We start from the raw sequence: 24,237 nt of genomic DNA, 5'->3' as shown, positions 1-24,237 counted from the left end.
GCCTGTGGTAAAGCAAGCAGCCCAAGATGGTGCATCTTCCAGCTGGGGGGCATCATCCATTTTCCTCAGTGAATAGTTTTATGCCTCCCCCACCATCAAACGCTATCGTGTAATATCCTGTCACAGAGGCCTGCTGTTGGGCAGGCAGATGTGGAATATTCAATATGAGGGCAGGTCTCACCCAGCCCTGCTCCTTCCTTCCTCCAAGCGGATGTTTTGTTGTCAGGATGACCTGCCCTGAAGGCTGCCTGGCTCAGAAGGCCAAATCTCTGCATCATGTCTTTTTTTAATTCCCTGTTCCCAGCTCACCAAATGAGGGCATCTCTTTTGAGACAAGGAGGCATTGTGTTCAAGGGTATGGATTTGGAAACTTAAACAATGAAAACATCTCTTCCTTGGTAGGTTTTTAGGTAACTTCGGATTTCTGACGCATGGCGGGGGGGGTGGGGGTGGGGTGGGTCTTGTCTGGGCTCGCCTGCCTGCAGCGGGCTGGGAGTGAGGCAGGCCTCTGGACATTAGAGCATCAAGATTGCTGAGTGTTTCAGTTTTGTTTGTGGGTTGCTAGGGTCGAGGGAGGAGGATGAAATGGAGAGGAATTAGTAGGAGACTGGGGGAAGCTCTACCTTGTGAAATTCTCCATCTCAAAGTCGGGCTTGGACTGGGATTCTGCCTGATGCCCGTGGGGTCATTATGGAGCCAGCGGAGTGTCTGCAGTTTGGCCTGGGTGACTGTCTCAGCTCAGGAGCGGGCATTCTTCCCACTCCTGAGTGTCCTTCCATGTGGAGGGCACCCTGTGTGTACAGTCCAGGACTTTCTTTTCCCATTTACTGGTTCAATACCTAAGGCCGGAGTAAACCAAGCATGCTGGGATCTGCTCTCCCCTTGTTCTCCCGGGGTGTGCTACCCACAGGGAACAGGGGCTGTCCTCCTTTGTTCCATGCAGGCAGTTTTTTGGAGGGACCTGACGCTTATACGATTTTGGGGAGCCTCTTTAAGAAATAAAAGAACATAAAAATACAAATGTAAAATAATAAGGGCTCCTCCCAGGGCCTTAGAAAAGTCGAGAAAGGACCCTTTCAAATGGGATCCCTGAAGCTTAAGCTTCATCAGTTTCCCAGTAACTGTCCCTGATTATAAGTTTTCCCCAGACAGGCCTGATGCCCACAGAGAGACTGGTAAACCTATTTAATTCTGGGCCTCAGTTGCCAGCCCACTTGCTGCCACACTCAGCCATAGTCTCCAGCCCACAATAATAAAGGCAATACTGAGACTTTCGTCTCTCATTTTTTGGGGGTCTCATTTCTGTTTGTCACTTGCTTTATTGCTCCCACTACAGTATCCCCCACCCTCTCAATATCTCTTATTTTAATTTACCCCAGGATGGGTCCTGGTAATTGTAACAATTACCCTTTGACAACAAGAGCATATGCAAATTATTAACAAAGGTGTTATGCGAGCCCTCACAGATGGATTGCTGTAGTCCTGTGCTCAGTTTGGCCGATTCTAAGTATTAACACTGAATTACTGAAGATACTCAGATTCGTTCACATGGTTAGACTATCTTTTAAACATTTAACACGAAAGAATGAATTAGCAGGTTTATTCTACCACATTGAAGGAATATTAGCCAAACTCTGCCAAAAATATGACAAGAAAATAGCTGATGATGCATTAGAGCTTCTTGAATGCTGGCAATGCTGTTTTCCTGGATTCAGCTGGGAAATGATGAAGTCACAGGGCACCCCGGGACACCACAAAGAAGGTTTGCTCTGGCGTGAGCTTCCCCAGTGGTCCTTCTTCCTGCCTCTACCCCTGCACCTGCCCCCCTCTCTCTGGTATTGATCAGGTTGTCTTTGAAGCCCTGTGGGAAAGTCCTCAAGGGAAAGCGACCCTTTAGCCAGGGGCAGCTCTGGTCTGTAACCTTGTGGTTTCATAGCAACCTGCTTGGTCTAAATTTCAAAGAAGCCATCCTTGGGAGATGGAAATATGCAGACTAGGAACGTGTTGACTTATCCTGCTCAGATGGGGGACCCTGTGAGCAGCCAGAGGAGCGTCAGCCCCCAGATGAGGGACGCTCCAGGACTCTGCTGTGCATGCCTTCCCTGCTGCACGCTGCTTTCCGCCCTCCCAGGGCAGAGGCTGGCACTGGGGAGGTGTCACATTCCAGTGCTCTGAAGTGGCACTTAGAACCATCCTCAGCAGCTGGTCTGAGCTCCGTTTCCTGCCCAGACAAAACTGGGAAAGCATGGGCAAGTTTTATTTTGAAAGATGAAATTTAAGTCATTCTATTGCTGCTGAGAAGTTCTGGAGGGGCAAGTCCAGAGATCAAAATTCTCTCTCCCAGAGCTCATACATTCTGACTGTTATTTCTGGAAGTAGCCTTGGTGATTATCTAACTTCTCCGCCCACCCCACCCTACATGTTATTTGAATTCGATTCCCCGGTATCTGTGACAATACTCTCCTGAGCCTCCTTCCTCCTGTCTCTGATTAGTCCTTGTCTACCTTCCTGAAGTGCTTCTTGTTTGCAGTACCTTAAATGTCGGCATGCCCCATGGATCCATTTTTTTTTTTAAGGAAAGTATATACTTTTTATTTTGCCTGAAGTCTGTATCCACTCCCCCCCTTTAAAAAATTATGGTAAAAAAATATATACATATATATGTGTGTGTATATATATATATATATATATATATATATATACACACACATATACATATATATATATATCTTTGCCATTTTAATCATTTTTAAGTGTATAATTCAGCGGCATTTAGTACATTTACGATGTTGTACAACTCATGGATGCAATCTTGGTCCATTGCGTTTTTTCTTTCTAATACTTTCCACGAGCTCTCATTTCCTTTCGTTGTTTACACTCTCTTCTAGATATTCATGACTTCAAGCTTTTTCTCTAGGTTAGATCTCTCCTCATGCTTCAGGTTTGTAGTTAGTATCATTCCACTGTCTGGTAGGTCCCACTGACACCTCAAACTCAAGAGTTCAAACTGAGCTCATTGTTTTCTCTTTCAAACCTGCCTATTACCCTCCTCTCATTCCATGGTCCAATGTATCAACCCACATTGGAAATCTGGAGTCATTATCAATTTTCTTTCCCTCCCCCTCTCCTCCTTGATGTCATACCCGCCATCAGTACATCCACTCCTTTGAATTCCTAAGTACCCCTTGAATCCACTCCTGTCTACACCATCTCCAATACCATTGATTAGGCTTAGAATCCTGTTATTTCTTTCTCGAATATTTAGTTGCAGTTAGCTCTTCAAAAGTTTCTCCACCACCATTCTTGCTACCTTGAATTCTATCCTCCATACCTGCATCGAGAGTCATCTATCGAAAATGTTATTCTGGTAGCTCTGACCACGCATGAACTCTTTAACAACTCTTCATTGTTTGTGGGAGTTTTTCACATTTGAGAATTTGATTAAAGTGAGACACCACTTCCTCAGAAAGTACACTTATTTACACACAAGCTCACAAACTTTGATACAGTTTCAGGAGGTCCATCAAATCCCCAGAATCCATTATGGACCCTCAGGTACAGGAGCCGCCAGCCCACACAAGGCCCTTCACAACCAGGCCTCTCTTATTTCTCCAACCTCCTCTCTCACCACCTCCTTCCTTACGTTTTGTGCTTCAACAAAACTAAACCGCATATAGTTCCCTGTATACACCTCACTGTTCTCATGTTCTTCTCCCTGAAACATGCTTTCTTCCTTTCATTGCTTGGGTAACTGTTTCTTATCTTTTAAGCCTTAGCTCAGGCTCTACCTGATTCATTCATACCTTGCATATTTATTGAGCACCTACTATGTGCTAGGCCCTCTACAAGCATTGGCATTAAAGATGGACATGGTCTCTGCAATCACAGACCTTGTAGTTAAGTGGGAAACACCGACAAGTAAATACTACCACTGAACTCTGAATTTGTGCTCCCATTTTATACTATGTCTCTATCTTAGCATCTACTGTATATTATAAAAAATATATCATTATGTGCTTGTCTAGCTCACTGAACTCTAAGGCCCTGGAGGATATATATCTGACTTTACTCGTCTTCGTAACTCGTCGAGATGTAATGCATTGTTTCAAACATAGAAGGACTTAATAGTCACTCTACTTATTTATTAGATTGAGGGAAATGAGAATTTTGCAGGCTAATACCTTCTACAACTAGTGGGTGGCAGAAAAGGCACTGGAGCCAATGTTGTTCGAGGCTGCTCACCTCCCCCTCCATGGCCCCATCATGAGAATCAACTCACTAACCACCCTCACTACAAAGAGCTTGGATTTTGGAATCAGGAAAAGATGATCTAAATCTTAAGTTTTTCCACTTATTAGTATATGGACTTTGGATAAGTTACCCATTCTCTTTTAACTTTCCTTTTCTCTGTGTATATGAAATCGAGATATTTCTACTTCCAGGATTGATTGGCTACTTCCATAAGATCAGGTATGTGTAGATGGCACATGGCCATCCTTTAATACAGGTGACTTCCCTTCCCATTCTGCTCTAGCTTCTCTGCCCTGGCTTGGCCGAGGTAAATGAATTTGATTTCTGTGAACAACATTAATGCTAACTCTGACGAGCTATGATGTTGGTGGGTGGTCCCAGGTTACATATTGGGGAAACCACAGGCCTTCAGATTGCCATCCTCACGTTAAGGAAAGGGAAACCCAAGTGGCTTTTCCAATGGTAAATTTAATAGCCCTCATTAAAGTTGATCCAACATTAACGAGGGCAAAACATAATCAAACATTTTGATTCATTCTTGCTTCCTGAGAGGTAATCTGGGCAAGAAATGGGAATAAAATTGACAGATACTGAAGATATGGGATTTTTAAATCCATGATGTAGGCAGTATAGGAAAAATATTAGGTGAGAATTACCTAAGCCCTTGTGGAACTCTTTATAAAAAGCATGGCTATACAGTAGTGAGGCTCTCCATATAGGGCACATGGCAGAACTCCCATATCCAAATGAATCGAATTCCAAACTAGTGGCTTTGGATGCTGGAGACTCTCCAATGATGTGTGACCATTGCTCAAAGCATTCTGAAACACCTTCCTTGGAACTGAAACCAATGTATGGGCCACAAAAAGAGAATCTTATACCTTCGTGGTCATGCTTTGCTTTTCACCAACGAGGTTCCCACATCGATAACCCACTATTCATCAGACCTGGTTCCTACAACTTTTGGGGTTGTGCTGAAATCACATGATGAGGACGTTCTACTATCGCCCTATTGAGGATATTCAAATACTGTGCCTTCAAAATTATGGCAATTTTGGAGCAGGGGTTCAGAAGATAGTTGGCATAATGACAGTGCTGTTGGAGAAAGATTATGACCTTCCAATCATTTGTATATAAATTCTAGTTTGCTATAAATCGTACTATTTTCTGCCTTATATGAATAATACCAGAAGGACTTAGATAAGCCATTATTAGTCTGTGATTAAGAGGAAGATTAATGCCACACTCCTACCAATGCAAGCTTAGAGTATTCGATGTATATGAAGGTTTTCTAGCATCGTCTCGGTCCTCTTGTCCCCCTGACCTCATAGAGACATTTCATGCCACTCACAGTGGTGAGAATGACAGTTAATCTTGGATTCGTTCTCTTTTCTCCATAAAATGCATAGAGCTTGTTAAACAAAACCAGTTTTTTGAGAATAATGCAGACAAGATGTAGCTCGTTAGTTCTCAGAATGCCTTAGTTCCTGGGAGTGGGCTGTGGAAATAGGATTACAAAGAAAGTTACTTAGTAATGTTCAAATACTGGAAGGGACTGGTTAGAGAAAGGCTAATTTCTCATTTTCATTTTTTGTTGTTGTTGCACTACATAGAGGAAATTGATTACTTGCCTTTAATGTAGCTATTTATCTAATGTGTACACTCAGTTGGTCTTATTGACCATCCTCATATATTAGTCAGCATCATTATTACCTAATATCAGTAAGTAAGCATACCTACTGGGTACTGTTGGTTGTTGCCTTAGATTAGGAGCTCAGAAAGGTGGAAGTCATGCCTACGATTTGGGTAGCGCCTCATAGAGATAGATGCCCATGTGATCGATTCCTTAAAACAATGTCTCTAAACCGCATAACAGGGTATCAGGAAACCAACAAATCATTTTCTATTGAGTTTCTAACACATGCTTAGCAGTAGGAGACAGAGAAAGATGAACAAAGTGAGCCTCCAATCCTGGAAGATATTACACAGTCCAGTTAGAAAATCAGGACTGACTCACAGCGCTCATTTAGAAGCAGCACAGGTTCTGTGCAGTTAAGCTGTAGATGAGGCTAAGAACCCCAGGGCATGAGCTCGGAGCAGAGGTAGTTCAGGAGGCTTGCCAAGGTCAGTGAGGCATCCTCGGGCAGGTCCAGGCAGCACTTGGCAGGCCTTGCAGCCACAGTGAAATTTGGGTAGGTGGAGAGAAGATGAGCGGGCATTCCAGAAGGAGTGAAATGTGATCAAAGGCACAGAAGTAGGAATGGACATAACTTTATTTAGAGTGAAGAAATATGAAATAAAAATGTTTGATCATCAGCAAGCATTTTTACCTATTAGGCACCAGTGCATTCATAAATTTTAAGGCCAACAGTTCAGGGTCAACTGAGGCTGCCAGGTTGGAGCATTTGTTAGGTATTTACTTTGGCTGAATGTATACTTTTTATATACAGTCTCAAGAACCTTGAGCCTTACAGATAGATACCTTTGCTAAGTCCATGAATTTCAGCCATGTAGAGAAAATAACATTGTCTTAGCTACACCTTTCATACTTCCTTGGCCTGCAAAAGAAGCAGTTTTCCTGATGCTGGGTTGTGTGTAAAAGAAACCCAGAAATATTTCAGTTGTCACTCATGTAAATGCTTTTTAATTAAAGAAAAAATGAAGCGAAACATTAAGCCCACTGCTTTGGGCACTGACTAAACCAACATCTGTTTTAGCAACCACAACAACAGCAAAGGAATGCTAGTAATGTATTGCTTGTGGTACTGACTTCTTTTGGGAAGATATAAATTAAATCATTAACCTTTGCATTTCCTTGGTGCCCTAATGAATAGGTGTTTATATATCTTTGTGGAAAGGTGTTTATATATCTTTGTGGGACTTTGTTATTCTGCAGGGAGCAAAGAGAAGAGTTTGCCTGCTTTTTGGAAAGGTAAAAAATACAAATCATGTCAGTCCCAAATAATATCCTGATTGGAAGATACATGTAAGGTCCCAGGTTGTGATTTGGTGCAAGGTGACTGCAAAGTGCCAACATGGACAATATGACCTGGGACAGGCTTCTGTATCTTCCAATTCTGTGATAGCCTAGCCCACTGATTTTGCCAATTTCTGGCCATTTAAGTTGGCAATTATTTTAGGGTTGGCAGAAAAGAGATCCTCTCAGGCTCTCTGTTTTATGGTCCTATTTCCCGAACTGTTATTCTCTCCTTTCCTCTCCTCCCCTCCCTTCCCCTCCCTCCCCTCCCCTCCCCTCCCCTCCCCTTCCCTCCCCTCTCTACCCCTCTTCGCCCCTTCCCATGCACACACTTTTTGGCTCCCCTTTAAATTGTGAACTTCTTTCTTTAATTGTGCCTCTTTCAACTGGATTTGCTAATCCAGAATGCTTAACCTAAAAGATTCAATCATTTGAAGCAGCCCCAATCATCCAGGAGCAGGAACAATGGACACACTGGTCATTCACTGAAGCTTGTGTCCTGAGAGCATATACACTCTCTCAAGTTCTTATTTAGAGACAAGAATTCTTATTTTATATACAAATTACATAGCCTGGTTGTCTGATATCTTGGCACCCAGAAACTTAAACTGTCAAATTAGAACAGGGAGAGGGATGTAGAGTGGAAGACACATGCCTAATACCAAGAAGTGAGAGGCCAGAAAAAGCAAAACCATAAACTTCATTAAACATTGTGATCAGAACACCACTCTAGGGGCAAACAGCCTCAGAAATAGAGGATTTCATAGTAATTTGGCAAATTTTAGTTCATGATAACAATGATAGAGAGTAAAATGTACACACTGTACAATATTTCATCACATCCATTTTGTGTACAAAGGGTTTCACAGGAAGAAAACCTAGGAGTAGGTAAGGGGTGAGCTCAATTTGCATGTGTTTTCTCCGTTCCCTTGGTTAATGATCTCACTCCAGTACTGCCCCAACCTGTGAAAGCAGGGAGTTGGCCCATCCTCCCATCCAGAACTGACTAGCAATAACAGCCCTTTAGATCACATGTCTATTTCTCTTTTTCCACCGCTCCTCCGCACAACTAATAGTTTTCTTTATCTATTTACCTTGTTTTCATTTTATTAGTTTTGTCTTATTCTTTGGAGGGATTTACTCTGTTGTTCTTCTCTAACATCTTGAGTTCTATGTTGGCTAATTGACTTACAACTTTTCTTCTTTCCTAATATAAACATTTAGGGATATAAATTTTCCCCTAACAACCACTTTAGCTGCATTTCACAAGTTCGGTTATGTAACGTCTTCATAATTGACTAGTTTTCAGTATTTCCTAATTTCCATTATGATGTTACTTTGACTTATAAAAGATTTAGATGTATGTTTGAAACTTCCAAACATATGAGATTTTCAAAATGATTTGTGACTTGATTTGCTATAGATTTTTAATGGACTTTTTTGGTGACAAAATATGGTCCACATGACATCAATTTTTTGGAAATTTATTGAGATTTGGCTTATGGCCTAGTACATGGCTACTCCTTATAAATGTTCAAAGTATGCTTGAAAAGAAGGAGGTATTTTCTGCAGGAGGTAGAATTCCTATATGCAGTGAGCCCTCCGGGGGTGCTATTGCACTCCTGGCCATCTCATAAGTTGGCTGTAATGTGGTTGGTGATCAGCTCCTGCCCTCTACCTATCCCCCACTCTCCAAAGGAGAAAGGCCAGAGTTCTTATTTCCTACTGTGGTTAGGGACAGGTGGTGGAGAGGAACTGACTGATCAGTGTGATGTGTAGTGTATATTTCATTATCTTTACTTTTGACACAGTACAGACTGGTGGGAAAGATTTCACTGAATTTAAGATGCATCTGTTGTAGGATGCATCTTTATTTTATGAGACATTAGGGAAAAACACTGCCAATTAAATTATGATACATTAATGATTATCATCCAATTTCAGAGATGTTAAAATGTGAACAAAGTGTGTCTTAGAATTTAACCCCCATTTCATTCAAACAAAAATTTTTAGACCCTACCTAGAAAGTTTTGCTGTAGTCTTATGGTATGTCCACTAGATCATGTTTAATTGTATTATTCGAATCATTTCTATTTTATTCTTTTGGCTGGTTGATCTATTAATTACTGAGAAAACTACATAAGTCTCCTCCTGTTTTGGTAGATTTATCAATTTGTCTTTATAATTTTGTCAATGTTTGCTTCATATATGCCGAGGATATGTCATTAAGTGTAGACTAGAAATATACCTTCTAGGTTAACTGTTCTTTTTCAATGCTATGTAATGGTCTTCTTTATATTAATAATTTTTCCCCACAAAGTATATTTTATTTGATATTAATATAGCTACACTAATTTTCTTTGGTATTTAGCTGATATAATGTTTCTCATATTTTATTTTCAACCTTTCTATGTCTATATATACATATATATATATACTTTTGAATGTATATTTTATCATAAGTAGCATATGGTTTTTCTTTTTTAAACACAATCTGTCAATCTGTGTGTTTTTAACTGCTGAGTTTGGTCCATGACATTTATCTTGGTTATGGATTGTATGGACTTAACTTTTATTTCTAAAAATAAATATTACTATCTTATTATGTGCTTATTGCAGAGTTTTCTAAGGCATAGATTCAAAAAAATTGTTTCTCATTTACTCTCACAACAAGGAAATTTCAAAGTTAGGGCAAACATTCTTTAAAATATTTAGAGATAAAAATATTGAAAGTCAATTGCTCAAACATCCAAGAAAAATAAATTAGCACAAATCCTCCAAAACATATTTGAAAAGATATTTTTATGCATACAAGGGTTATCAAAATAGAGATGTTGGCAAACTATTTTTATTTCAGTTCATAAACAACATTTGAGATCTGAGTTCTGCATTCTGATATTCCTGTGGTCTTTCGCTCTTTCTAATGACAGTACAAGAAACCACAGGTCATCTTGTTAAAATAATAACAATGAAACAAATACTAGGATGCTGTAAAAAAAGACCTTGAATTGCATATGGCTCTACTGAGACTAGCTAATAAATAGGTGAGAATGATTTGCGACTAGTATATCAATTATTTGTAAATGGAAAGGTGTGTTTTGAGGTTACTTGACAACAAATTGTTCTCAGGAGGAGCTTTAGGCACCCTCTGGTCTGAAATATAATCTCATTTGTATTAGGTGGAGGTTGGCCAATCTCAATCTCACTAACAGAAGCGGTCTCCAGTGTCACCAACAAAAGGCTCTCATATTTATTTTCAAAATAGAAAAGTCAAACTCAATTTGTTATACTTTACAGGACTGATAATGTTTACCTTACTCCTTCACTAGCCTACTTCTTTTAGTTCTAGAATTACAGACTCTCAGCATTGGAAGGAGTCTGAAAGCTTTTCTAGTCCAGTTGCCTATCTGATGCATAAATGACTTTCACGGAATTCTGCCAAGTTGTCAACTTGCCTGTACTTGAATACAACCATGCTAGGGAACTCACTCCTACCTGAAGCAGCCAATTAGAGAGACTTGAAAACCTGAGCCATAAATTGTATCTATCAGCGTACTCTACTCCTTGGGTCTATACAGTAAAAGCAGGCACACCTGTTTCAGAACATTCCTTCAAATATTGAAAATGGCCATCGAGTTTTTCTTCCCAACTCCAGGCTAAAAAGTCCCACTTCTACAGATAATTCTACATAATCTACCATATTTGGTAATATTTTTCATATATTCAGTTTTTCTAGGCTCTCCCTGACGTGTCCTTCGTATTTAATACAACACTTGAGTGGAGATTTTACATTTACCAAGTTGAGAGTTTCCATGACTTCCTTAGTCTTAGACACCATACTGCTGTTAATTCAACCAGATGTCAGAGTCTCTTTGGGAAGCATATCACTGTACTGATTGTTACAGAGCCTACAACATCAGGGCAAGGAAACTCACATTGAGTACCTACTATGGACCAGGCCCTGTGACAGCTATTTAAAGAGCAGGATTTTAGCCACCTCGATCTGATCTCAAAGCCCATGTTTGTTTCTGTTGTCCTTCTCCAACTGTCTTTCCCCTGTGCTTTGCTAAGCCATATTTTCAAAGGACATATGACCTATAATTATAGCAACAATAAAGGCCATTCTTTTTCGAGGGCTGAGCATAAAACACTAATGAATCAAGTGTAGCCTCAAGGCTCTGGATTGGTCACTTTCAGTACAAAATTTGCTTTAGTCCAAATAATGTAAAAGTGCACTGGAGCCTATTCCCTTTCCAAATGACCAAATTTATAAATCAGTGACATCCAAATTAATGCTATTTTATTAACGTACTTGGAACATACTAGTGCTGGATAAATCTTCCTAAAATTTTGCTTTGTGCTTCCTTTGAATGGCTTCCCATTGCCCAAACTCCATCTTCGGTCATTCAAATCCTCTGCAAGGTCAGTCTCCTATTTCCCCTCCAATCCAGTCTCCCCTTACTCTTCCAGGCTGTATGAAGAGAGAGACAGGTGAGTGTGGAAGCAAGTTGGACAGGAAGTGGAATACTGTTAGGGTGAAGAAATACATAAGGGAGAGTCAGGGTGTTGGCCTTGGTCCTGCCCTCCTCAATTGGTTGTTTGTTGGGAAGGGACTTGTGTTCTCCAGAGGTCATTTCTTAGAACTATGAAACAGCTTAGGGAGGGTCTTATTGGGGAAAAGACAATCATGGGGTAGACTTCTGGGGCTGAGCAAGTCATGAGCTGCTTACGTGTTATCCCTGAATGTCTAGAATGGTTGATTAGCCCAGCTCCCCTTTGCAGGAAGTGAATGCCATCTTGGGTACTGAGAAGTAATCCACTAGATCATTAAGGGGACACTCCTGAGTGTGCACTGCTTGTGTCAATTGACTTATCCAAAGGCCTGTGTGGGGGCTCATGAATCTTTGGAACAGATGGGAATTTCTGGGTGCCCATGTGATATTTGCCTTTTGTATCCCAAAATGTATAATTGCATCTTAGAGTGTACATTCTGCCTTGGCATCTGTGTGGCAGGCTTCTGGAAGTCAAGGACTGGCTATTCTTCTTTGAGCCCCTAACACTTTGCCCACAGTACTATTTTAAAACATGTTGGTCTTGATTTTTGGCTCCATTCACCACCAGCAACCTCCTCCCTGTACTTCCTTCCTTAATGAAGAGGCCCACACGCTTATAACTGCTGCTATGAATGATCTATTCCAAGTGTAGCAACCTATTTTGATTAAAGAACTATTCTGCAGACCTTGGAAAAGAAATAGAAGAAAAAAGTCTTCTCTGATTTCTACTTTTTCTGAAGAGCACACACTTTTTTTTATTATGTTGGAAGGCAAGAGTGCCACTCAGCACAGACTACTGGGTTCAATCCCTACAAGGCTAGTGAAATTCAAGACATTTTGACAAGGGCAGCCATGCCAACTCTGTTTACCTAGATGGTCATACGACTACAAACCCAGGCTTGATTCGTATTTTCCCAAGTTATTTCAAAACAATTAGTAACAAAATTGAACTGACTTAGAAAACCGACACAGGAAGTTGCTTAGGACAGAACTCTGCAGAAAGTTCTGTGATGTGGTCCCTGCCTTCCCTTTGCAGCCTTTCTTAGCTGTAGCCACTGCAGCCTCCATCTCTGAGCTCCAGAATACCCCCTCAGACCCAGTCCTGACCAAGGCAGTTTGTGCACCCTCAGCCTTGTCTGGCCACATCGAGATTAGTTGAGCTTTCACAGCCTAAGTTTCCAGTATTCTGGAGTGAATTCAGGCCATGCCAATGTTCCCTAAGTCACAGCTTTTCTGTAGTTACCTAGATTCTTTTTCTTTTTTAAAGATGAAAGATGTTAATTTCCCAAATGAGTAGCGATAGGAAGTTAACATCAAAACTGCCTCAGTATTATGTTTAAATTAAATATTAACTTGTAAACAAAAACTCCAAAATGTGGCAGATAAAGAAGGCTTTTCCAACTGGTCCTAATTGTTTTGTCTCTGACATTCTCTCCTATTGCCCAACCCAACCAATTACAGCCACATTGGCCCAAAACGTGCCTTTATCCAGGCCATATCCTTAGCAAATCTCTACTCTTTCTTCATGACCCAGTTGAAGTATGATGTTTTCTGTGAATCCTTGTTTGATTCCCCAGACACTCATGGTATTACACTGTTCATTTTTCTGTTAAAGCACTTATCACATTAAATTGCAAATCCTTGGAGTACTGGTCTGTTTTCCATGTATTATATCTCTGTGTTCCTTAGACTTAGCAAATGGAGTGACTAGATTGTATTCTATACCAGTCTCTATGGTTCTGCCTGGTGTCCAGCCTTATACTCTAGACCCTCACGGATGAGGAGCCTGCCCTGAATCTTGATCTAGTTGAACGGGCTACTTCTAGACCCTTTCTCCAGGTCTGCACCCCTGACAAGGGTCTGCTCCTGGTGGAGATGGGGCTGTTCTGAAAAAGTCTTTGACTACTGTCCTGCCAGGGGCCACTGGTTGTAGTTTCTTAGCTGGCAGATTTTTTTCCTCTTAAATCATGCACAAGCCCTCCACGCTCCTTAGATGTGCATACTGGATTGTTGGCCATCCTCTTTGGAGGCCTATCCTCCAATGACTGCATCCCCTGATCTAATCCTGCTGCATTCTGGCTTTCTTCCTCTCCTACCAGCAGGGGCCATTATGACTGCAGGATGACCCTTGATTAAGTCTATTCATTCATTCACTCAGTTACCTGGCTATCTACTAACTACTATGCACAGGCATTGTGTCAGGTGCTTGGTTGCCATGGTGAACAAGACACAGTGTTTTTCCTCAAGAAGCATATGGGCTACACGGTACATGAGAGACAATTGCTCTTCCCAGTGTCTGTGCTTTCTTTACTCCACGTCTCCAGTAGTTTCCAAACTCATAACCCACCTCTCTCTGTATGGCAGCTGGAGGCCCACTTTCTTGTGAAACACTGGGAGCCATGAAGTGTTAAAAACAATACTGATATAAACTGGGCTCTCCCTGAAACAATGAACAACAGATCTGTAGCTCAGCAGGCCTTAGTGTGAGAGGAGGAAATGAAGGACCACTTGGACTGTGGAAAAGGAGCTTTTGGAGAGGAAGTTTTGCAGTCTTTGTCTGGCAATAAAAAAGGGAGACGGTCCCTTGTCATTTGGGCTAAGATTATTCTTTTAGGCCAATTCCTATTTTTATACCAGAAAATAGGGTCCAACAGAAGGAGCATAAAAGAGAGAGTTCTGATTTTAAAATCTTGGTATTCTTAAGTGAATGGGATTGGGAGTGAATCGAGAAAGTAAATCATTTTACTTAAATAGATGTTAATGATTTTTTTTTTAAACTTTGGACAACAATTAGTATCAGGTAAGGACACTGATGAGTCCTGTGTGTTTAAGATTTACTTGGCAAACTTATTAAAATGTAGAATCCTGGGTTCCCTACCCCCATAATTCTGATTCTTTAGGATTTCTCAATGTTGGTACTGTTGACATTTTGGACGGAATAATTCTTTGTAGCGTCAGGGGAAGGCCTCTCCTGTGCATTCCTCTCTCTCTCTCTTTTTCCCTCTCTCTCTCACACACACACACACACACACACACACACACACACACAAATATCTATAGAAAATTACCACTAGTTTGGGAAAAGAACGGTTTGAATTTATGAAAATCAAAAGGATAAAATGCTTTAAAAATCCTTGAGAAACAAGGTGGCACCATGTTTATCCCCCCAGAAATCAAATCATACTCCAAAACCACAGTGACTTGTGGCTCCTTCAGGGGACACCGGAGAATCATTCAGTCTGGTGAAACTCTTTCTGAGGCTGCAGACCTCATCTGCAGGAAACACCACCTCCTCTGACAAAATGCCTCCAAACAGGCTTGGCATGATAGAATATTTAAATAACAATAGGGAATTTTTATGTGGTAATAATGCATCAACGTTAGTAAATACTTGTTTTAATTTGTTCTTCTAAATGGTCTAAATAGTCTCCTTATTTAGTCTCTTTGCTTGATTCATTTACTGAGAAAAACTTTTGTTCAAAATAGTGAAGAAACTGCTGCCCAATTCCATTTGGCTTATCAACCAGATCTAATTTACTCTTTTTTAAAAAAGATTTTCATTAAAATATAACTAACATACAACATTGTATCAGTTTCAGGGGTACACCATAGTTGTTCAACATTTATATACCTAAAGAAGTGATCACCATGATAAGCCCAGTAACCATCTGACATTGTACCATGTTATCACAATATTATTGACTATATTCCCCATGCTGTACATTACATCCCCATGACTTATTGGTTTTATACCTGGAAATTTGGAGCTCTTATTCCCCTTCACCTTTCCCCCTCCTTTTTAATTTTTCAATTACAGTTAACACACGACATCATTTTATATTAATTTCAGGTGTACAGCATAGTGTTCTGTTTTCCCTCGTTATCCTGCAGGCAACGTCTTTAAAGTTGTCCTCAGCCTGTTCCTACGCTTATCATGGACTCAAAAGGAAGCGTACCTCTTAATCAGGGGAACAATGCCTGTTTATAATCTACGAGACATAAACAGTAAATCTTTTAATGGGAGGGGCCATTACACTTTTACTTGGCAAGTCAGAGAATGTCAATAGACTAGTGAACAGCTATTATTCTTTGACACCACGGACCTCAAGCCCCTTAGATACTTTCCCTTTAATCTTTGCAACAACCACTAAAGACAGGCTCTGAGACAGGCTCAGGTTAACGTGTGCAAGATCACCCTGAGAGGTCGAGGGCTAGGATTTGAAATTAGAATTCTCAATTTAGTGTCGTATATTCTTAATTCCTCCATTATGCTACAATTATAGAGCAGTTGTTCTTGTTGTGGTACCTCAGGGCTGAGTTTCTTGCATTTTTATTTTTATTCAAAAAGAATATCTCTGAACAGCGACTTGACGTGGGTCCACTCAAATTTACTCAACCTTCTGACTGTTTGTAGCCAGGCTGTTTTTCATATAAATTAAGGGGAAAAGGGAATATTTTTCCATCAATTCAGTGTGATTTTTAGACCCTTATGTCTAACTTTAGGTCTCTTTCCATTCTTCAGAGACGGTGGTTCTCCAACCTGGAAACCAATACAAATCAAATCCTGATCACAGTTAATAGGGAGGAGCATCAGCTGGGTGTCATTGTTACTTACTGGGGGATCAAGGGTATGAAGTGTACATCCTAGGAGAGTAGTTGCCAACATGAGACGTGGCCCCAAATTAGAACGTACCAGAAATTGATACAAAAGGAGAGGAAAAGAAAGACTCATAGACCATGGGAGGGACCATGCACAAACTACACTCACGGACATGTCAAGATTTTGCTCAGGTTCATTTCTCTTCAGGGGAGGGCCTCTTCCCATTTTTTTCACCTCTAGTTATCATTTTTCAAATCACCACATGGGTTTTACCTTCTCCATGGAGCCCTTGTGGCTCTTCTTGGATTCATTCCTCCTTCCCCTCTCTGAAATCCTACAGCATTTGCACCTAGCTCACACAATCTTGTTCTTTATTATATGCTCTTTTATATGCTTGCTGGACTTGTTTCTCCAACTGGATTTCAAGCTCCTTAAGGATAGCAACTTGTAAATAGAACACTAGAGACACAGTAAGAGTTTGAAAGATCCTTTTTGAATGATTCCCTGACTTTTGTACACTTTGGGTCAAAAATTATGGGATTTTAAGGTAGTTACCTAAAAGAAGACAACCTTTCATGACAAGTTCTTTAAAGCACTGAATTTGCTTGCTTTGTTTTCAAAAGGACAAACTTCAATATTTTCCTTAAAATAACACCATATTAGTGATTTTCTTGACTGCTGCTAGAGCCTGGGGAAGAACAGGCAGTCCCGTTAAGACTACAGAGATTGGATGTATTTAAATATGCTGGTAAGAGAGGACTTTGGCTATTTGACCATTCTTTATAGTCATGGAGCTCAACAGAGTTTACCATTTGTATAGGAATCTTTTAGTTCTTGGATGGAAAAATCTCTTTCCTGTAAAACTTCATGGAATTTCTGTTCCTGGCAGGAGCAACAGTTATTCGTTGTGGATCTTGAAAATTTGTGACATGGTTGTCCAAATGGGCACCAAATAAAGCAAGAAAAGAAAAGGCTCAACTACATATTTTAAAATTATTTTTGGTTCCAGGTGATGGACTGGGCAGGGTGCAACTGGCACTGACAAGCCGAACCCTTTATTCAGACACAGGGGATCGTTTTTGATCTAAAAACCTTGTTGTCCAAATCAGCTGCCCAAGAAACAAATGCAAGTCCAAGACATTACTACATATTCTGGATGAGCACACATCCCACCTGCATCTCCACTTTGCCCAGCAATGGCTTCAGTCTTTTTAATTTGAGCTTCTGTGTAGGGCCCTGTTGGGGATTGGAGTTTTAGTTTTGACAATACGTCCTTTTCTCTGGATGATTTTGGCCATCCTGTTTGTCCCCTTTAATTACCTGGGTGAAAAACATGTACTCCTAAGGATACATCTTAGCTCAGAAGAATCCTTTTATTAGAGTAACTCTCTGGGAAGAATCTCCAGTTAGTTCAATAATTTTGCCTAAACTTCCACTATAATAACAGCTGACATTTATTGAGTGTTTATTACCTGCCAGGCCTTCTGCCAGACACTGTACATATATCATTTTATTTAATATTCAGAACACTGCTAAGAGATATAAAGTATTATTATTCGAATTTTACAGATTTGAAAATTAAGGCACAAAGGGGCTACATAATGTGGTCAAGGCCACACAACTAGTCAACAGCAAAACCGATCTCCTGATTTTCCCCCTCAACCCCGAATCTCCTCCTTCAGTCGTCCTCCTGTCAGCTGAGGGCAACTCCATCCTTTCAGTTACTTAGGCCCAAACCTCGGGGCCGTTCTTGATTCCTCTCCTCTCAAGCCCTACATCCAGTGCTTCAGGAAATCTATCAGTTTTTTCTTCAAAATGTATCTGATGCTGACCACTTCTCTCATTTCCATTGCTCCCTCCTAAATCAAGCTGCCATCATCTTTTGCCTGAAAAATGGCCATAACCCTCCTGACTAGTCACAGTCCTTCCATCTTTGTTTTCCCACAGGCCCTTCCAGCCACCAGAATGATGGTTCAGATATAAATCAGATCATGGTTCCACCTCTGTGCAAAAGCCAAAGTTCTTACAAGACCCTTCCTTCCCCATCCCCGTTACCTCACTGCCCCTGTTCTTATTCACTCTCTTCCAGGGACTGACCACCAGGCTTCTTGCTCTTCTTTGAATACACCATGTGTCTGGTCTTGGGGTCAAAGCACAGGGGCTCTCTGTTTCCAGTATCCTCTCAGTCAATTTCAAAGCCTCTACTCAAATGCTATCTTCTCCATGTAGCTCTGTCTACATTACACTCACTCACGGAGTACCAAATCCTCTTACTCTGCTCTATTTTTTTAATAGAATATGTGCATCTTTTGTCATAGTGTGTAATTCATTTGTTATGTTTATTGTTTATTGTCGGCCTTCTCTCCCGTTCCCCTCCCTGCTAGACAGAGATTTTTGTCTGCTGTGTTCTCTGGTGTATCCCAAGCACCCAGGACAGTGCCCTGCACATTGTGTATGATCAATGACTATTTGTTGAATAAATGAATGAATGGATCTGGATCTCAAATCTTATAACTTTGTTGTAGACGACACATAGCATTCTCAAATGAAAAGGGGAATAATGCAGATGTTATGAGGTGGTGCTGATCAAGGGGTCAGCTGAACAGAAAACTTAGTGGCATGCACTCAGATGATGGAGATGGAAGGTGTAAGTGTAGGCTGGAGTGAATAGGGAAGATACAGAGGGAATTTACTGGGAGTTCTTTTCTCATTGCTGTACGTTAGTAAGGACACTCTTTCTTTTTGGCTTAGAGACTTAAAGTTGCAGTTCTGTTTCTGCCATACCACAGGGTTGGTTCTGAGATGTTTCCCCTTCTTATTTCCCTGCCCTGCAGCCTCAAGGTCACGGCTGTTTCTCTGGTACGGTCAGACAAAATGAAAAATACAGGCCCAGACTGTTGGATCCTTCAAAGCAGGGAGGAATCTGGAATGGAGTTGTTAGATTTGGGGTATTTTAATCATTTCCTGCAGGTTGGCAGGTTCCAAAAGGGTCAATTTCTAAAAGAATCAGGCAGGGTCCATTTGAAGAAATTTCACTGCTTGTGAATACAGTTTTCATATTTGGTGTTCCATTGATGGATGCTTGAGACATACACATTTTTCAGCGGTGACACTTCTCTGTGACTTCTCTTTTTAATCAAGTAAAACTTTTCTATTGTCTGTACCCATTGCACTGGCTTACCCTGCTTTCAAGAAAACGGGTTTGTTCCTAACACAGGATGAGAAGTGCATGGAAGGGGTGGCGTACGGGGAGTTGGGAGGGCATGTTGTCCGTCATGAGTCCCAGCTTCCTCTTACTTATGAAATAACTAATTTTTAACTTGTTGGCTTCAGTGCTGCCTGCTCTCTCTTGTCCACCTGTGACAGTGTTAAGGACACAAACCCCAGCTACTGAAGGGGTTCTAACAACATGTCCTCCAAAGGCTGGCCGGGAAGTGACCATCATATCTGCCTAAGCTGACGATCAGGTCAAACACATTTGTCTCTAGAACAAACTAATAGAAAAAACGCATTTGGCTATAGAATCTGAATATTTAGACAGAGGTTCTTTTGGAAATGCTCATGTCAGGGGCTATGGTCTGTACACAAGCTAACCGAGCCCTGACTGCCCTCTGAAGGGCTGAGCTCTGAGACGCTGATGGTGGGCAGCAACTGCGCAGGCTGAAGTATTCCCAACCATAGTCTTGGAACCACCAAAGCTAGGGCCCATTCCAGAGCCTGTATTTCAATTGGTCTGGCATGAGGCTAGGCATCAATATTTTTTAAGAGCTCTCCAGGTGATTGTATGTGTAGCCAGAAACAAAAACTACTTGACAGAGGATCAAGCGAAGGGTATCTGAGGAGCTGGCAGGGAGGGTGCAATCCCTACTCCTGCCTCCCAACCCCTAAGGCATATGGCCCCTTTCCCCCTTTCTTTCCTGCTTCATCAGTTTTCCATTTTCTCCTGGATTGTTTCCATCATCACATAAATAAGCTGTAATTCTCTCATTCCAAATAAAAGACTCTTCTTATACTCCAAATCTTCCTTCAGTTACTGCCCCATTTTTCCTGCTCCCCTTTAGAGAAAAACTCCCTCAGATGTGTTTTTTTGCATATGCTGTTCAATTTCTTTCTGTGAATTTTCTCGTAAACCCACTCCATCCAGGCCTCCCTCCTCATTACTGCACAGACACTGGCCTCTCTTACCATCTGGTCATGACAGTGTGTTCGAGTAGCCACAGAAATGGGGAACCTGAACACAGGCATTCCTGATACACTTTGGGGTGCAGCACACCCTGGACCCAGCCCATGGCTTGCCTAGCAGTGCTGGGACCGAAGCTCAGTGAACAGAATTCAGAACCAGAGAACTTTCCAAGGAGATGAGGATGAGAATGAAGCTTTCAGTAAAAGGGAAGGTGATGACTTACACAGTGTGTGGTGGTGATGATGACAGAACTGGAGATGAAAGAGAGGCCGTCATTCATGCTGACCTGGAGTGCAGCTTTCCTGCAATGACAAGTGAACCAGAGACACTCAGCATGGTGTTCAAAGAGCAAGGGGCTGAGAGCCAGATACAGAGGTGCCCTGTTGGCTCTGCTCTTAACTACCCTTGGGACTGTAGTCTCTTTCCCTGGGGGCCTGAGCTGTCTCTTTTGTAAATGTGGAGCACGGTCTCGAGGGCCCCTCCACTTCTAATATTCTAGGGAGACGTCAAGATATGCTTGGCTGGCCCATCAAGGCAATGCATTCAGCCCTTCTTGGCCTTGCAGCAAATTGCACTGAATGGGCAAAGCCTGCTTTCAGTTAACTTACTTGTCACATTGTAGTATGACAAAGTTTTCTTAAAAAACGGTCCAAGTCTGTGGGGCTGCACCGATCAAGCTATACACTTAATGTTCTGTTGTCATTATCTGGATTCTCAGCGATACGATTCTGGTGGAGGCAGAGTTGTTACTATCCAGTAAACTAACAGAAGTGCAGCAATGGACGAAGTAACTTGCCTTCTACCTCCTGCTATCTATATGAGACTCACTGAAACATAAGCTTGCATTTTGCTTGCATTTTACAGCCTGGGCAAAGGCTGTGGAATCAGTAGAATAGCAGGCGGATGTTAGGCAACTAGAGTTGGCGGCTTTACAATTTGAACAAATGATTGAAAGCAGAATTCAGATGAATAAGTTTAACATTTTTTTCCTTAAAGCTACCCACCCTTCTAACTTCAGCTTGCTATAGACATGTTTACGGAGAAGCTAGTTGTGTTCTCTGACAATCATTGCTTCTCTTTTTTTAGCTCAGGGTGTTAATTCTCTTTTTTTCTGTTGAATATTTGGTCACATCTTACTAGCACTTATTACAATTGCACCACCATGAGATTTCCCCCATGAATTAGCTCAGGGAAACTTGTGCAGTCTGGGTGGATACAGGTTACTCTGCAGACGCATAGAGGAAGGAGCATGGAGCTTGGCTTCAGAACGTCTGAATCTGGGACCTTGAAACAGCTGTGGACTCCCTTAGCCTTTCTGAGCTTCCTTATCTCTAAGGCGGAGATAATCAGCTAGCAGGGCGATTATGACGACAGGGCAAGGTAATGTGTGTGAACGTGCTCTGGAAAGTGTGAGAGCTTCCCAGAAATGTGATTGTGATTAAACCGGACAGACCTTGGTTTGAGCCCAAACGCTTCCATTTACTGCTGTGTGACCTTGGGCAGGTTACTTAAATTCTCTCAGCCACAGATTCCACATCTGTAAAATTAGGATGTTGTGAGTATCTGGTTTGTCAGGCATTTGGGAGGAATAAGTGGTACCCTCTGGAATATTTATCCTGGTGCCTGGCTCACTGTAAGCACTGATGCCATCATCATTACCTGGAGAAGGCTAGAGAAAGGCTCTATTATGACAACAAAGAGAGATACTTCTTCCTTTTCCCTTTGTCCCCTCTACTTCCTCTCTCCTCTCTGGCTGTGAAGTTCAATGCTGGTGGAAACTTACATGCCAACTTCTTTTAAGATAGGCGCTGGACACAGCAAATAAGTGTCTTCTACAGCAAAGGGCTTCTCATCTGTAAAAAGGAAGTCACTGGATTAAGAGGAGTGAGGCACGTTCACATTGTCATATTCAGGGAGTCCTAGAGACTATCGATCAAGTCCTGGGAGACACTAGAAAAGCAATAACTCTGAAATAGAATCTCATCTTGAGCTATGAAAGTCACTAGAGTCAAGGTCTCCTGCCTGAACACTAGTCCCTGATCCTGTACGTCCAGACCGAGCTCTTACCATAGACCAGGCATAACTGAGGGGAAATAAGAGAATATTAGACCGGTTCTCAGGAAGCTTCAGGTCCAAATCTAGTTTGCAAGAGAAGCCATAGTTATGGAAAAAGTTTTCTGACAAGCATATGAAGTGGCTAAGCCAAAATATTGTTTGGCTTCAGAAGAAAAAGAGCTCCCTTGAGGTGGGTGACATGGTGAGGTCATAGGGAACACAAAACTTGAGCTGTGCTTCAGAAGAAAGGTGGTGAAGAGGCATTTCCTGGTGGCAGAAATGGCATGAGCAAAGACAGAGCAAGCCAAAGGTATGTGCTAGGGTAGGACGTATGTAGGATTTGAAAAGAAGGAAGAAGTTTGGTCTAAGTTCTTTGTGTTAGACTGAGACATAGGTCTATTAACTCTGAAAAGAACTTTGGAGCTTTTTGGAGAAAAACTCAAATGAGTTTTGGATGAATTTTGGAAGTTTTAGCAGATGATACTATGAAAGATGGATTAGAGTGAGGGGGACCCTGGAGGTGGGGAAATTCGTGCTCTTATCCTGAGAGAAAGAGACCGGGAAAAGCTTAAGCAGATTTAATCAATAATTCCTTAAGAATTTCACTGTGTCCCAGAAGCAGGGCTGAAGAGTTACTATACCCATTATATAGTAGTCATTCCTTCATATCCTATAGAGAATATATGAATGTTAGCGTATAGTGTATATACACTAGATAGTATATATAAAAACACAATATATTCCAGCATCAACTGGGTGCATACTCTGTACAAAACACTGTGGTAGAACCTGTAGGTGATACAAAGATGAATATTTCATGTCCTCTTAATCAAGCTGTGAGTACAAACACTGACACCAGAAGCTAGAAAGAATACACATACCATTGAAGAACAATATCCTGCTATTGGCATTTGTTGTAAAACTGATGTCTCTAATGACATTGGAATGTGGCTGACCCTAAACACTTGCCCAAGGAGAGATTAGGAAGCCCTGTGCCCTCATGCCTGAATTTAAGGAGCAGAGCTACCTGGGGTGGAGTTAGATGCATGTGAGTGCCAAGCTCTAAGCCCTCATGGAAGGAGGAGGAAGAGCGTGGTCAATTAGTCTCCCCTTATGTCTAGGGAAATTTTCAAGTGGTAAAATGTTAGGGAGGTTATTCTATGTCATTCATTCACTCATTCAACAAATATATATTGAAGGTCTATGCTGTGCTGGAGACACAGGCTCTGAGAAGAGAAACACAGCCTCTGTTTTTCTGGATTTTTATAGGCTCTTCAGGGGAGATAATTATTAAACACATTCATTTTCATTTGAAACTATCCTTTAGGATATCTCCTGTGTACCAGATATTGTGCTAGGTATTGCAATTACCAGAATAGATGTAGCATATCACTCAAGGAGCTGATGTGCTATTATTTCCAGAAATTACTACTGAATTATAATCGTGGTGAGTATAAAGGACAAAGAGCGGGCAGGCTCTCATGTGGAAGGTCAGGAACCGCCTCCCTGATGAAAGGCTGTGGAAGCTGAAACCTGGAGGTCAGGTGAAGACGAGATGGCGTGGGAGTGGGCAGTGCAAATGTCCTGGGGCAGAAGGAGCCCAGATCTTTGCAGCGCT

General features: G+C 41.4%; 1 protein-coding gene across 3 annotated transcripts in view; it reads right to left on the bottom strand.

Moving 5' to 3' along the window:
• Positions 1-24,237, bottom strand: part of ANTXR1 (ANTXR cell adhesion molecule 1) — a 212,354-nt gene that overhangs the window by 91,485 nt on the left and 96,632 nt on the right. The window contains exons 11-14 of one of the 3 annotated variants that reach the window (XM_074332096.1): positions 22,348-22,417; positions 20,788-20,866; position 20,655; positions 10,014-10,178 (exon numbers count right to left, since the gene is read on the bottom strand). In XM_074332096.1, the coding sequence (XP_074188197.1) occupies positions 10,087-10,178; position 20,655; positions 20,788-20,866; positions 22,348-22,417 (242 nt within the window). In that variant the 3' untranslated portion in view covers positions 10,014-10,086. Of the gene's footprint in view, positions 1-10,013; positions 10,179-11,511; positions 11,700-20,654; positions 20,656-20,787; positions 20,867-22,347; positions 22,418-24,237 lie in introns of those variants that run through there. The other 2 variants (XM_074332095.1, XM_019718386.2) reach the window with 2 other exon arrangements.

The sequence above is a fragment of the Rhinolophus sinicus genome, linkage group LG05, assembly GCF_036562045.2.
Source record: "Rhinolophus sinicus isolate RSC01 linkage group LG05, ASM3656204v1, whole genome shotgun sequence".
NCBI classification, from domain to species: domain Eukaryota; kingdom Metazoa; phylum Chordata; class Mammalia; order Chiroptera; family Rhinolophidae; genus Rhinolophus; species Rhinolophus sinicus.
The sequence above is the reverse complement of the archived record's forward strand: the minus strand, read 5'-3'. Positions and strand labels throughout refer to the sequence as shown.